Source organism: Acomys minous (assembly GCF_964271855.1).
Source record: "Acomys minous genome assembly, chromosome: 17".
NCBI classification, from domain to species: Eukaryota; Metazoa; Chordata; class Mammalia; order Rodentia; family Muridae; genus Acomys; species Acomys minous.
In genome coordinates, this window is record NC_140500.1 from 29,693,045 (window position 1) to 29,706,725 (window position 13,681).

The 13,681-nt window shown below is 47.1% G+C and overlaps 1 protein-coding gene across 3 annotated transcripts; it reads left to right on the plus strand.

Annotated features, from left to right (window-relative positions):
- The first annotated feature begins 542 nt into the window (after nt 1-542).
- Nucleotides 543-10,135, plus strand: MKRN2OS (MKRN2 opposite strand). Of its 3 annotated transcripts, none has more exons than XM_084765214.1 (4): nt 543-591; nt 6,015-6,064; nt 7,210-7,372; nt 9,735-10,135. In XM_084765214.1, coding segments are annotated over exons 1-4 (438 nt in total). In that variant the 5' UTR covers nt 543-589; the 3' UTR covers nt 9,958-10,135. The 3 variants fall into 3 exon arrangements, with proteins under 3 accessions (XP_084621340.1, XP_084621338.1, XP_084621339.1); XM_084765212.1 differs by lacking the exon at nt 543-591 and adding an exon at nt 869-1,188; XM_084765213.1 differs by lacking the exon at nt 543-591 and adding an exon at nt 873-968.
- The last annotated feature ends 3,546 nt before the right edge of the window (nt 10,136-13,681 follow it).

Genomic DNA, 13,681 nt, shown 5'->3' on the forward strand with positions numbered 1-13,681 from the left:
GCCCTGTGTGTCCTGGAACTAGCTCTGCAGACCAGGAAGCCTTGAACTCCCAGAGATCTGCTTGTCTCTGTCTCCAGAGTGTGAGGATTAAAGGCGTGTGCCACCAGGGCCTGGCAAGATAGTGGCTTATAAAGTCCCCTAAATCACCAGAAATCCCTACTCCCTTCCCCTATAAGCTGGGACTTGGTTCTTCTCCAAATCCCCCATCTTACTGGCTCAGGACCCAGCCGTACCTAGTGAATAGTTGGGAGCTTGAGACTGGCCCCTTTCTGATGGAACACTGAGTCACACAGCCAGCTGCCTGTAACTCTCCAAGTTTGAGAGTTCTGAGCCATCTGAGCACCAGCTGCCAGCTAGGGGAGAGAGGGGCCATGCACCCCCTGTTTATCTGATGACTCTCTGAGCCCACTCCAGACTGAGAATGGACTATGACGCTTGGGTTCCACCTCTAGCACTGTAAAAAAGGAAGAGGAAATAAAAGAAGAAAAAGGGGGAGGGACCCTTAGACTTCTTTGTTAATTTAATTCTCCTCCATCAGGAACTGTCTCTCCGGGGTTGTACTTTGTTCTGCACGCTGTGCCGGCTTGTCATGTAAATTATGTTCCTGTTCCAGCAGGAAGGCAGTCACAGTCAGCTACTGTTAGTACCACAAGAAAAGGTTGGTGGAAGGCAAGACAGGTTGCAAAGGGAAAAGTACAGCTTTAAAGGATGAGAAGGCGCTGGCTGTCACCAGATTCAAATGTGCCGTGTCTCCAACTCGGTAAGCCAGCTCAAATGAAAACTAGCTCTTTAAGAGCTCAGCAGGTACAGTCTGGTTACTGGTTAATCTACCTGGCTTAGCGTTGGAAGTGTCCATCCATGATGATGTCACAGCCGATCAGGTTACTCAGTTGGTGGGCGTTCACCAGCTGCCTAACGAGGAAAAGGAAGTCTCCAGAAACCTGTCCTGGTGGCCCAGGAATCAAACGGTATGCACTTCGAAGGAGCCGGGAAGCCTCTAATTAAATTCAGGCACTGCGAGAGGTCCATCTACAGTTTCAGTGTGCCTCAATGCTGCCCCCTGTGCCACGGGGAAGTGGGCTCCACCAGGATAGAGGACGCACCTATCAGCATCTCAGATCCGTTCTCCAACGGGCATCAAGAGAAATGCTCCTTCCTCCTCAAACCCACGAGAGGGACCTTCCTTAGGTACAGTGGCTCTAGTTCTGATGAACCGTGCATGCCGTTTTCTGCTCTGTGCCAGTCATTGAACCTGCTTTGTAGGACGTGTGCCGTGCCATGCAGTGTGCGTGGAGTTGCTTTGGGTAGATGTCTTCATCTGCAGGCCTGTTTGTCCATCAGAGTGGGTGGTGTGTGTGGCTTGTCTACCTTGAGCAAGGTCCTGGGCTATGTGCACACATTTGTGTAGTTAAAGACTGCGTGGCGTATGAAGCACCTACTCAGTCGGTTTTAGGAGAAAAGCATGCGCTGACTGGCCAAATGGGAAGAGCCAGGCAGTGAATGTTATTGGAGAAATATGTAATGGACAGCTCATAGGTTATGTGACAAACAGGTACAGTCTGCAGAGCAAAGTACAATTCCTAAGAGATGGTTCTTGATGGAGTGAATTAAATTAACAAGGAAGCTGGGTGCTCCTTTAATCCCAGCACTTGGGAGGCAGAGGCAGTTGGAGCTCTGTGAGTTTGTGGCCAGCCTGGTCTACAGTTCAGTTCTAGGACAGCCAGGGCTTGGTTACACAGATAAACCTTTTCTTGAAAAGCCAAACCAAACCCAAACCAAGGAAGTCTAAGGGTCCTTCCCTTTTTCTTCTTTTTATTTCCTCTTCCTTTTACAGAGGTAGAGGCAGAATGTTCCCCAAAGCCTCATACAGGCTACATGTTGGGCAAGTGCTCAGAGCTAAGCTTCATTCCCAGCCCATATAAAAGAATCTTTTATTTACCTGATTTAATTGTTGCCTCCAAGATTTATTGCCTCTGTCTGCTAACCTAGACTTAGTCCTGGGAGCTTCTAGCCTTGGTACAATCTAACCTAGCCCTAGAATGTTTTCAGCCTGAAACTTAATGCTGAATAAGCTCACCTTTCTAGTTCTTTCTGAACTCTGGCTGGCTGGTTCACCTCGGCTGCTGTGGCTCAAACTCCTCTCCAAACTAACTGATTCACTCTGGCTTCTCTCGGCTTCTCACTGAATTACTCTCTGCTTGGCCTCAAACTAATTCTAGCAATCTGTTCTAATTCTCTGGCTTCTTCTCATTCTCTGGCTCTTTCTCTCTTCACATGTATCTGACTTGTTTTCTCTTCAGCCTGTCTCTGTAAAACTCTACTGTTAAAAACTGCCTCTGAATTACACAAACTAAACCTCTACAAACTCAACTCTACTTGCATTGCCTCTCAACTCACTGATTCAACCAAACTGCCCTCACAGTACTGACTAGAACTCAGAGATCTGCCTGCCTGAGTGTTGAGATTAAAGGCATGTACCACCACCCCTGGAACTAAGCCTTTTTATTTATTTATTTATTTATATTTTTATTTTTTATTTTTTGTTTTTTTGAGACAGGGTTTCTCTGTGTAGCCTTGGCTGTCCTAGACTCACTTTGTAGACCAGGCTGGCCTCGAACTCACAGTGATCCGCCTGCTTCTGCCTCCCAAGTACTGGGATTAAAGGCATGCGCCACCATGCCCGGCTCTAAGCCTTTTTTTTTTTTTTTTTTTTTTTTACCTAAAATTTGCTCTGTACCAGAGTGGCCTTGAATTCTGAGATCTACTTGCCTCTGTCTCCTGGGATTAAAGGTGTATGCTAGCTGGGCACGGTGGTGCACACCTTTAATCCCAGCACCTGGGAAGCAGAGGCAGGAGGACTGCTGTGAGTTTGAGGCCAGCCTGGTCTACAAAGGGAGTCTAAGATAGGCAAGGCTACACAGAGAAACATTGTCTCGGAAAAACAAAAATAAACAAACAGGTGCATGCTAACATTGCTCAGTGTGTTTGTATTCCAACCAGGTCACAAAGACCTAGAAACTCTTTGGATGTGATCTCTTGCCTGAATTAAAATTCCTCTACAAGTCACCTCCCCCCAAACCTCCTTCCCCACAGTCCAACAGGCTTTTGCAGACTGGCCAGGAACTTGCTGTACTGACCAGGGTGGCCTTGAACACATGATCTTCCTGCCTCAGCCTCGTGAGTACTAAGATTACAGACATGAACGAACACATGAGACTCTTCCAGTCTATAAAACATGTAGATTAATAAAATTCCAATAAAAAGTCAGTATAGCTAAGCAGTAATGATGCATACCTTTTGATCCAACACGAAGGAGGCAAAGGCAGGTGGATCTCTGTGAGTTCAAGGCCAGTCTGGTCTACAGAACGAGTCCCAGGACATCCAAGGCTACACAGGGAAACTGTGCCTTGGGGAAAGAAAAGTCAGTATATTTTTTTTTCCTGAGACTGCAAAATTAATTTAATGTTAACTTTGAAAATTCAACCAAAAAAAGCCAAGTGTTAAGGCAGGAGAGATGGCTCAGCTGTTAAAAGAACACTGGTTACTCTTCCAAAAGAGGACCCACATTCAGCTCCCAGAACCTACATGGTGTCTCATGACCTTCTGTAATTTCAGTTCCAGGGGATCCAAGTCTCTCCTCTCACCTCTGTGGGTTCTCCACTTAAATGGTGCACATACACATATACAGGCAAAAAACCTGTACTCATAAAATAAATTTGAAAAATTTACAATATTTAAAAAAGAACAAGGAAAACCTACATATAAGTGAGTTGTTATTAATTTTAGATTCATACATTTACCTTTCAAGAGAAGGTATTATTTTATATTTCTCAGTTATTCATATTTTCTGTCACTCCTCAATCCATTGGGTAGATCCAAATCCTCATTTTTCCATCATCTCTTTTGCTTCAAAACCTTCAACTTTTTGTTGTTGTTTGCTTAGCCCAGGCTAGCCTTGAACTTGCTGTGTAACCCAGGCTGGCCTTGAACTCCTGATCCTCCCAGCATTTGTTTCCTTAGTTTCCTAAGGACAGGATTCTCCCCTTGACTAACGTCCTCAGGAAAGACTATGCCATCATTGATGGAGTGGGTCCCTGATAAAGGGCAAGGCTGGCTCTCCGCCCTCTTTCCTGCTCTCGTAACGAGCTTCCGTTTATTCTCTGGCAAATGCTAATTCTGATGGGCACAGGCAGAATGAACAAAGAGGTCATATGCCACGGCAGCTGCCAACAACCAAGGCAGCCCTGGCCCCCAGGACTCTCCAAACAGACTCCTTCCCTTTCATCCATACAGTTAACTCTGCCTGGAGTCCCACAAAACTTGTGATACAAGGAGAAGGAGGCATGATCCAGGGGCTCTCCAGGCTCTGTCTGAATGAGGTTGGGTTGGTCAGCCCTGCTGCTCATGGCTGGGCAGCATATGGACTGCACAAAGGAGCCTGGTCAGTGGGACGCCCTGACACTGGGCCTGAACTCCACTCTCCAAGCCAAGGCTACTGTCCAGAAGAGCAGAGGAGGCCTTCCCCTGACCTGTCTAAAGGGGCTATAGGAGAAGCGTGGCCAGGCGTGTGTTAACATAGACTTTGTATTTTTCCCCTGTCATCCTCATTAATTGATTAAGATTTGCTGAACTTCAGTCTCCAGTATCACAAACTAAAGAAAACACAGACTTCCTGAACTAAAACTGAAAGGATCCTTCCGGAAGCAAGCCGTGAGGGCAGAGCCTCATGCTTTCCTGTGTTGCTAGAGGCAGGCCTAGTGTCAACACCCAGTGAACTGTCACATGACTGAAAACTTGCGGGAGGGAGGGAGGGAGGGAGGGAGGGAGGGGAGGAGGGTGATCTGGTTAGGATGGAGCTGGAGAGTGAGGTGCTCGGAGTACCCAGAGAGCTACGAAACCAGCGCTCGACACAGACACACTTTTGCTCACTTTAGGGTCTAGACTCTGAGGCCTTGAGGTCTCCATAAGCTCAGAACTGTCCCTGGGGCTGACGGAGAAGTGGGGGCAGGCATCCACGTCTTTGGCCATCATAAAGCTGGGGTTGCTTGCAGGTCACCCCGTTGAGATCTGACACCAGGACTGTGCCCTCCTAGGAATAACTCAGTGAGCAGGGTGTGCAAGTCGAATCAAAGCACATGGTATACGTGCCAGAAAGTGTCATGGTGAAGCCCCTGATTTTGTTCACGTACATTAACAAAAATGCTAATGTTGGGTTATAGGTTCGAGACCAGCTTGGGCTACATGGTGAGCTTTGGTATTAGGCAACAAACAAACAAATATAAAGGAACGCTTTTCAGGGTGTGTGTGGGACAGAGAGAGCATGTGTTGAGCTTGAGTAAGGCCCTGGGTTTGATCCCAGAACTGACCAGCCCAAACCAGAAAAAGCTCAAGCCAACAGAGTAATGGTACAAAACCAACAATCTAGGGAGTGCAGTGGCCACAGGCTGTACTGGGCTGTGGTCAAGAAGGCCAAGGACCAAGCTGGGTTGTGGTGGCGGCAGTGGCTGTGGCAGTGGTGCCGCCTTTAATCCTAGCACTCAGAGGTAGAGGCAGAAGGCTCTCTGAGTTGGAAGCCAGCCTGGTCTACAGTGAGTTCTAGGATAGCCAGAGCTACATAGAGAAACCTTGTCTCAAAATAAACACCTCCCCCCAAACCAAAGCAAACCAAATAAACAAAAAAGGGAGGTTGGGGACCTCTGAGATGTGGGACAGTGAGTGGACTCCCAGAGGGAGAGTGTGTGTGTATGTGTGTGTGTGTGTGTAGTCCTACTTCTGCCGTACCCTTTAGCCAGCCTACAGCTGATGGCAAGGTCTGGTACAGCCTACAGGGGGAGGCCCATGCCTCATATTCATGCTTGGCACACAGTGTTGATGGGCAAGTTGGCACAGCTACAGTTGCAGAGCCCCGGGATCTGAGGCAGGAAGCCTCTGAGTTCCAGGACAGCCTGGGCTCTGTGGCAAGACTTACTATCATCAAAATAACACCCACTGCAAACAGTGCCCCTCTGTTTCAGGGAGTATGACGGGAAGTCTGATCTGCACGTTGGAATCACTAACACACATGGTGAGCATTTCCTACATTTTTTTTTTTCTGGTATAAGAAAACCCCACAATACCAGTAGGGGAAAGGAGGGTTTCCAGACAGGATGAGGTCACAGCAATAACACATTCACTCTGACTTCCTGCCTTTTCCTACTGCAAGCAAAGTAGGTCATGTGACTTGGCAAGTCAGCACTACTTATAGTCTCTGTGTTTAGAAGACTAAAAAACAAAAACAAAAACAAAACAAAACAAAAAAACCGTTTTAGAGGTGCCAGAGTGGAACCTAGGCAAGGGCCTCCTGCATGACCGACACTGAGCCACACCCCTGACTCCTAGAAAGGTCTTAATGTTTTTTTCAGAAAGAGCCTCACAAACCCGCACACATCTGTGTTGGATTTTAAGAGAAAGAAACAGATGGTCAGAGGTTGAGTCGAACAGGGTATCAGTTCTTGTGTTTGAATCAGAGCGTGGACCCTTGGCTTCTGATTCCCGCTCTCACGCTCAACCCACTACTCTTCGGGAATGAAACAGGGTGTGGTGAGGGCTGCAGTCTTTTGCTTTAGAAATATGGCCTGGGAAGTGGCTGTGTCAGAGCCCTTGCCTAGCCCTCGCCTGGCCCTTGGTCCCACCTCGAGCACCTAAGCGAACACAGGAGACTACCCGCCGGGTAAGGTAGGCAGGATTTAGTTCAGAGGCCTCTGAGCTAGTCCCAGGAGAAGTTAGTGGCAGGACACTTGCCCACCATGCATGGGGCCCTGGGTTTGACCCCAACAACAACAAAATTTGAAACCCTCTAAAATAATGAAACCCTCTAAATCTCATTAGATTAGTGGTTCTCAATCTGGGGGGTCGTGACCCCTTTGGGGGGGTCACATATCAGACATCCTGCATATCAGATCTTTACATTATGATTCATAACAGTAGCAAAATTACAGTTATGAAGTAACAATGGAATGATTTAATGGTTGGGGGGGGTCACCAAAACATGAGGAACAGTGTTAAAGGGGCACAGCATTAGGAAGGCTGAGGACCACTGTTCTAGACAGACATCTGCTTTGACAGTAGCAGACAAGAGTGGCCCAGATTTACAGGATTTATAGCTACTGTCATTTTTTTTTTTTTCTGAGCACCTGTCACAGAGCGCCTGACTCTGCTCTGGCTTTTCAGGGGTGGTGTATAATTACAATGCACAAGGCGTACAGCGAGACGTGGCAGGGTGGGAACGGAGTCTCAGCGTTCCACTAGTGCAGCCCGGCATGTTTGGGCTGATGGACCAGTGGGACAAGTACTTGGAAGACTTCTCTGCTTCGCTGGCCTGGCTGCCTCACAGGTAGGTGTCTAGAAAGACCAGAAGCCACTGCCATCCATTTGTCACACAAAATGGCGTACTCATGGCTTTGTGGTCACTGCTGTTTCCAGTACAGTCCATGCCAGAGACTGTCAATCTGTGAGAACAGTTAAATCTGGTTGATAGAAAATTTCCTTGTAAAAGCTGGGCAGTGGTGGTGCACACCTTTAATCCCAACACACTTGGGAGGCAGGGGCAGGTGGATCTCTGTGAGTTCGAGGCCAGCCTGGTCTACAAAGTGAGTCTAGGACAGCCAAGGCTACACAGAGAAACCCTGTCTTGAAAAACAAAACAAAACAAAAAAGGCCAGGCGTGGTGGCTCACACAGTTATCCCAGCACTCGGGAGGCAGAGGCAGGCGGATTGCTGTGAGTTTGAGGCCAGTGTGGTCTACAAAGTGAGTCCAGAACAGCCAAGGCTACACAGAGAAACCTTGTCTCAAAAACAAACTGAAAAAAAAAAAAAAAAAAAAAAGAAAATTTCTCTCTGAGGAGCTGGTCTCTTTGTGACTGGCCTTGGGGTTTGGAGTCTGCCTTCCTTCCTGTCCCACTGTGCCCTTTGCTCCTTGGAGGTGTGAGCAGCAACCTTATGGTCCTGCTGCCACCAGACTCCTCACAGGCCTGCATGGGTCCTGGAGCCCATATAAAGCCCTCCTCCAGAAAGCTGCTGCTTGTCAGTCACTTGGCCTCAGCGATCAGGTTGTGCCACGGAGGTTTTCCGGGGGAGCAGGTCAGCAAACACTAACGTGTAAGGCGATGACTCTGGCTGCTCACGTGGAGCTCTGTGCCCGGCTTAGCTGCTTCACTGGTGTAACAAGAGGCTCTTAAGGTTTATTTATTTATTAAAGATTTATTTATTTTATTTATTGCATATGAGTGCTTTACACAAGAGAGCAGCAGATTTCATTATAGATGGTTGTGAGCTACCACCCGGTTGCTGGGAATTAAACCTAGGACCTCTTGAAGAGCAGGTGGCGCTCTTAACCACTGAGCCATCTCTCCAGCCCTTAAGGTTTATTTTTAAACTTGTGTTTATTTATTTAGTTTAAATGTGTCTGGGTGTAAGTGTATATGCATGCAGTGCCTGAAGAGGTGAGATGGGGATGTTGACCTCCTGGAATTAGAGTTACAGATAGTTGTAAACTGCTGTGTGGGTGCAGGGAACTGAACCGAAGCCCTCTGGAAGGCCAGGCATCCCTCTAGCCTCAGTGTTTTTTCCCCAGGACATGGTCTCACCGTGTAGCATGGGCTGGCTATAGGATCACTGACCTCCTGTCTCAACCTCTAGAGTGCTAGCATTACAGGGGAGTGTCACTGTACCCAGCTATGAGAATGTACTTTTAAACACACACAGAACATTTTATATTATTCATTATACTTCTGTATTTATTTTTTGAGATGTAACTTCACTGTCTTATAAATCACTATGTAGATCAGGCTGGCCTCCAACTCACAAAGATCTGCCTACCACTGCCTAGGGTGTTAGGATCAAAGGTGTGTGCCACCACCGCCTGTAATTATTTTATTTCTTGACAGGTTCTCACTGTGTAGACCAGGCTCAGCTTAAACTCTTAGGGATCTATCTATTTATGCCCCTGTCTCTGGAGTGCTGGGCTTAAAGGCCTGTACTACTACTATGCCTGATACTCTTAAAATTTTTTAAAAACATTGCTTACAGTGTAAAAATACTTGTTGTTTCAGCAATTTGAAATTAATTTCTCAGTTTTTTTTCCTTCTTCACTCTTTTTTTCTGGAGACACGGTCTCACTATGCAGCTTTTGTTGGCCTTGAACTCACAGAGATCTGTCTGCTTCTGCTAAGAGCAGACTAAAGAGATGAACTCCATGCCTGGTCTCTATTTTTTAAAAAACTTAAAATTTACATTTTATTCATTTATTTTATCTGCCTCTGGTGTGTGTGTGTATGTGTGTGAACCACAGCACATGTGTGAGGTCAGAGGACAACTTGAAAGTGTTGGTTCTCTCCTTCTATCATGTGAGTCCCAGAGATTGTCAGGGTTAGTGACAGTTGCCTTTACCACCAAGCAGCTTTTCTCCCCAAGACAGGGTTTCTCCGTGTAGCCTTGGCTGTCCTGGACTCACTTTGTAGACCAGGCTGGCCTCGAACTCACAGAGATCTGCCTGCCTCTGCTGCTTCTGTGTTGGGATTAAAGGCATGCGCCACCATGCCCCGCCCACTGAGCAGCTTTTAATGTCAGCATTCTCAGGGGCCAGCATGGTGGCCTCAGCTACCCTGCCACTGCTGAGGTGAGAGGACTGTTTGAGGTCAGGAGTTCAAGGCCAGCCTGACTGTCTTACCTCACTGCATCTCACTCGTCTCCTCAAGGTATGAGGAGAACCACCACAACTGCTGTAGCTTCGCCCTCACCTTCATTAACTGCATCCTTGCCATGGAGGGCAAAGACCAGCTGGACAAGAGTGAGTTCACAGAAAAATACGTCATCCCGAGGACGCGTCTGGCCTCTAAGTACATCACGCTCTACAGGGCCATCCAGGAGAGGGGCTTCCACGCGACTGGCCACCCCGACACAGTGACAAGCCCCTCGTAAGCAGTTTATATGCAATGCTGGCCATGAGGGTGGTTGGGACAGGACATTTAGCTTTACTGCCTTTAAATGGTACTTAATTGTGACTTTTTTTTTTTTAAAGTGTATGGTTTCTCTTTAACTTACTATAAACAAATTATAAAATTAACAAAAGTAAATAAAAATTTATAAAACTAATAAAGTCACAGAGCATATACTTTAGTGGGAGGACCACCTGCCTATTATTTAAGAGATCCTAGGTCCAGTCCCCTGTATCATACCCCCAAGTTAAACAACAACAACAACAACAACAACAACAACAAAACTTCCCTGGGTTAAAAATAAAACAAAACATTCAGGCTGGGTGTGGTGGCGCATGCCTTTAATCCCAGCAGAGGCAGACAGCTGATGTGAGCTCGAGGCCAGCCTGGTCTACAAAGTGATTCCAGGACAGCCAAGTGTACACAGAGAAACCCTGTCTCGGAAAAACAGAACCAAAACCCAAAACCCAAAACGAAACATTTATTACAACTAAATCTCTCCAACTGTTTTGTTTTGTTTTCCGGTTTTTTGAGTCGGAGTTTCTCTTGTAGACCAGGGTGGCCTTGAATTTACAGAAACCAGCCTGCCTCTGCCTCCCAAGTGCTGAGATTACAGGTCCCGCCACCACGCCCTGTAGCAGTTATGATTTTAAGATGGATGAGCACCTGCTATAACTGGAGTCGAAGAACATTATTCACTGATACGAAGAAAACTGTGAATTTGAACTGAACACAATAACTTTTTGATGTGAAAAGAGCGAGGGACCTGAGAGGGGAAGTCTAGGGCAGGGGGGAGACACGGACTCGAAAGGTCTAAGCACCTACGCCTGTGTCTGCACTTGACGGCACACGGGAGGGCTGGGGATGCAGCCAAGTGGTAGAAAACCTGTGCAGTAACCTTTTGATTGTCAAGAATATTAAACAAAACCAAAACTGAAACAAACAAAAAAGGGCTGGAGAGATGGTTCAGCTGTTAAGCACCTGTTCCTCTTGCAGAGGGCTTGGTTCAATTCCCAGCGCCGCCATGGCAACTCACAACCATCCGTAACTCTGTTCCAGGGGATACAACATCGTCTTCTGGCCTCTGTGGGCACCAGACACAGAGTGATCAGACATACCTGCAGGCAAAATACCTATACACATTAAATAATAATAAATCAAAGTTAAAGCCACAAGTCCCCCTAGTATAACAGAAGTGCTTTGAAACTGTCCTTCACCCTCTTCCTCTGTCTTCTGACAGAGGGGCCACTTCTCTTTGCTTTTTTTGTTTGTTTGTTTTTCCTTCAGCAGCTGATCTCAAATCCTAGGGAGAACAAACTGAGAGCAGGACGCCCAACACCCCACAAAAGCATACCCAGCCCCCATGACTGACAAGACACCCAACACCTTTGTGGCAGACAGGACACCAAACACCTTATCACAGGACACCCAAACTGCATCCCTCAAGCACTATCACCTGAGGTAATAACGGCCAAGCTGGCCCTTAGCCATGTGCGCACCTGGCCTGTCTGTGTCTCTACTTAACCCTAAAACAGCGCTTAGCATCTCACAGGCCGAGCTTGGGCCCTAGATGTCTGTCCTCAGAGATGGCCACACTGAAATAGATTCCCTTCCTGTCTCGCCACTCACCTCTTGGCTGTTTGGATTTCGGGGGGACGGGTCCTGGCCTGCTGAGAGCCCCTGGCCTGGGGCTGTGTTAACACAGGACAGTCACATAGATGCCAATTCTATTAGCTGCTTTCCTCACAGCTTTGACAAAATACCTGATAAAAACCACTTAGGGCAGGAGGGGTTTATTGTGGCTCTGGGCTTGAGGGGACAGTCCATCGTGGTGGGGTAAGTGAGACAGCCGAATGCATTGCCCCCGCAGCTGGGAAGCAGAGAGACGGACACGGGTGTTCTGCCAGCTTCTCCTTTGTATTCAGCCCAGGACTGGGTTGCCACCACCGGAGGTTTATCTTCTAGGTGGTTCTAGAACCTGTTGACAATCAGCATGTGTGAGCCACCACAGGCCCTAAGTCTAGGCATGGCCTCTGCTTTCCAGGGAGCTCTGAAGAGTCTTTTGGCCCAAACTGGATTGGACCCTACCTTATTTAAAATTTTTTTGACCAGTACAAAATCACGGCTGGGTCTCATGGCCTGGTATGGTGGTGCACGCCTTTAATCCCAGCACTCAGGAGGCAGAGGCAGACGGATCTTCGTGAGTTCGATGTCAGTCCAGTTTACAAAGTGTAAAAGTAACTTTTATTCTCCTGGCCCAATTGTTGTTTGGGAAGCTTACTGCCTCCTTCTGCTAACCTAAGCTTCTAGCCTCCATACAATCTAACCTAGGCCTAGAAATGTTTTCAGCCTCGGAAACTTACTGCTTAATAATCTCACCCTTACCTGTTCTTTCTGAGCTCTGGGCTGGCTGGTTCAACTCAGCTGTTCTGGCTCAAACTCCTCTCCCAGCTGACTCGTTTAATATGGCTTCTCTCTCAGCTGATTCAAACTGGCTGCTCTCAGCTTCTGATTGAATTGCTCTGCTTGGCCTCGCATGAACTCAGCAATCTGCTCTAATGAGGTTCTTTTCGTTTTCTGGCTCGTCCTGTCTTTACCTGACTTCTCGCTGCAACCCATCTCTCTATTACTGTCCTGGTAAAGCTGCCTGCTCCCTCTGTAAAACTTCCTCTTAAGTAGTTTCCCTTTCCTCTCTTTTCTCCTGAGAGTTGAAAGGATCCTATTTTGTCAAATCTCTGATTTGTCACTCTTTTTGCCACTCAATTAGATATCATATTCAAACATGGGTGCTTCCTTCTACAAACTAACTTTACCTTCATTTGGGATTAAAGGTGTGTATCACCACACACCTGGACCTAAGCTTTTCTTAACCTGATACTTGCTCTATTATAGCAGACTGGCCTTGAACTCAGGTCTGTCTGCCTCTCTCTCCTGGATTAAAGGTGTGTTTGTATTCCAGCCAGATCACACAGGCCTAGAAGGTCTTTGGATGTGATCTCTTGCCAGAACAGCCATGTTCTGAATTAACATTCCTCTACAACAAAGCAAGTCCAGGACAGCCAGGGCTACATAGAGAAATCCTGTCTCGGAAAACAAACCAAAACAAAAAACCAAACCAAAACAAAACAAAAACAAAACCAGGAGTTTCATGATATGTTGTCTTTTGCTTTTGTGTTGTTGTTAGTTTTTCTTTCTTTTTTTAAATTTTTATTTATTTATTACATATAGTGTCCTACCTGCATATAACTCCTGCAGGACAGAAGAGGGCACCAGATCTCATTATAGATGGTTGTGAGCCACCATGTGGTTGCTGGGAATTGAACTCAGGACCTTTGGAAGAACAGCTAGTGCTCTTAACCTCTGAGCCATCTCTCCAGCCCTGATAATGTTGTCCTAAGTGTGGGTAATCTGGGGGGTGAGGTGGAGGGAGCAGACTTCCCTCCATATCAAATACTTGCACTTGTACACTCTGCAACTTTAAAGAAAAATTCGACTGCCCATCCAGAACCCACACAACAGCTAAGACTTCCCCGGAAACAGCTGGCTGGGATAGAGACAGAGTCTCACTGAATCAGCAGCTGGCCCTATTGAATCTGTTGATCGGCTAGACAGCTCTCCAGATCCAGCTCTATCAGCCAGTGCTGGGTCAGGAGGCTCGTGCAGCCATACCTGGGTGTGTTATCTGGTGCCGGGGTTCAAGTTCAGGC

Coding starts and splice junctions, on each gene's coding strand:
- MKRN2OS (XM_084765212.1), top strand. CDS start 971: ATGCACTTCGAAGGAGCCGGGAAGCCTCTAATTAAATTCAGGCACTGC. Junction 1,189..6,014: donor ACGAGAGGGACCTTCCTTAG/GTACAGTGGCTC, acceptor CCTCTGTTTCAG/GGAGTATGACGGGAAGTCTG. Junction 6,065..7,209: donor TGGAATCACTAACACACATG/GTGAGCATTTCC, acceptor CTGGCTTTTCAG/GGGTGGTGTATAATTACAAT.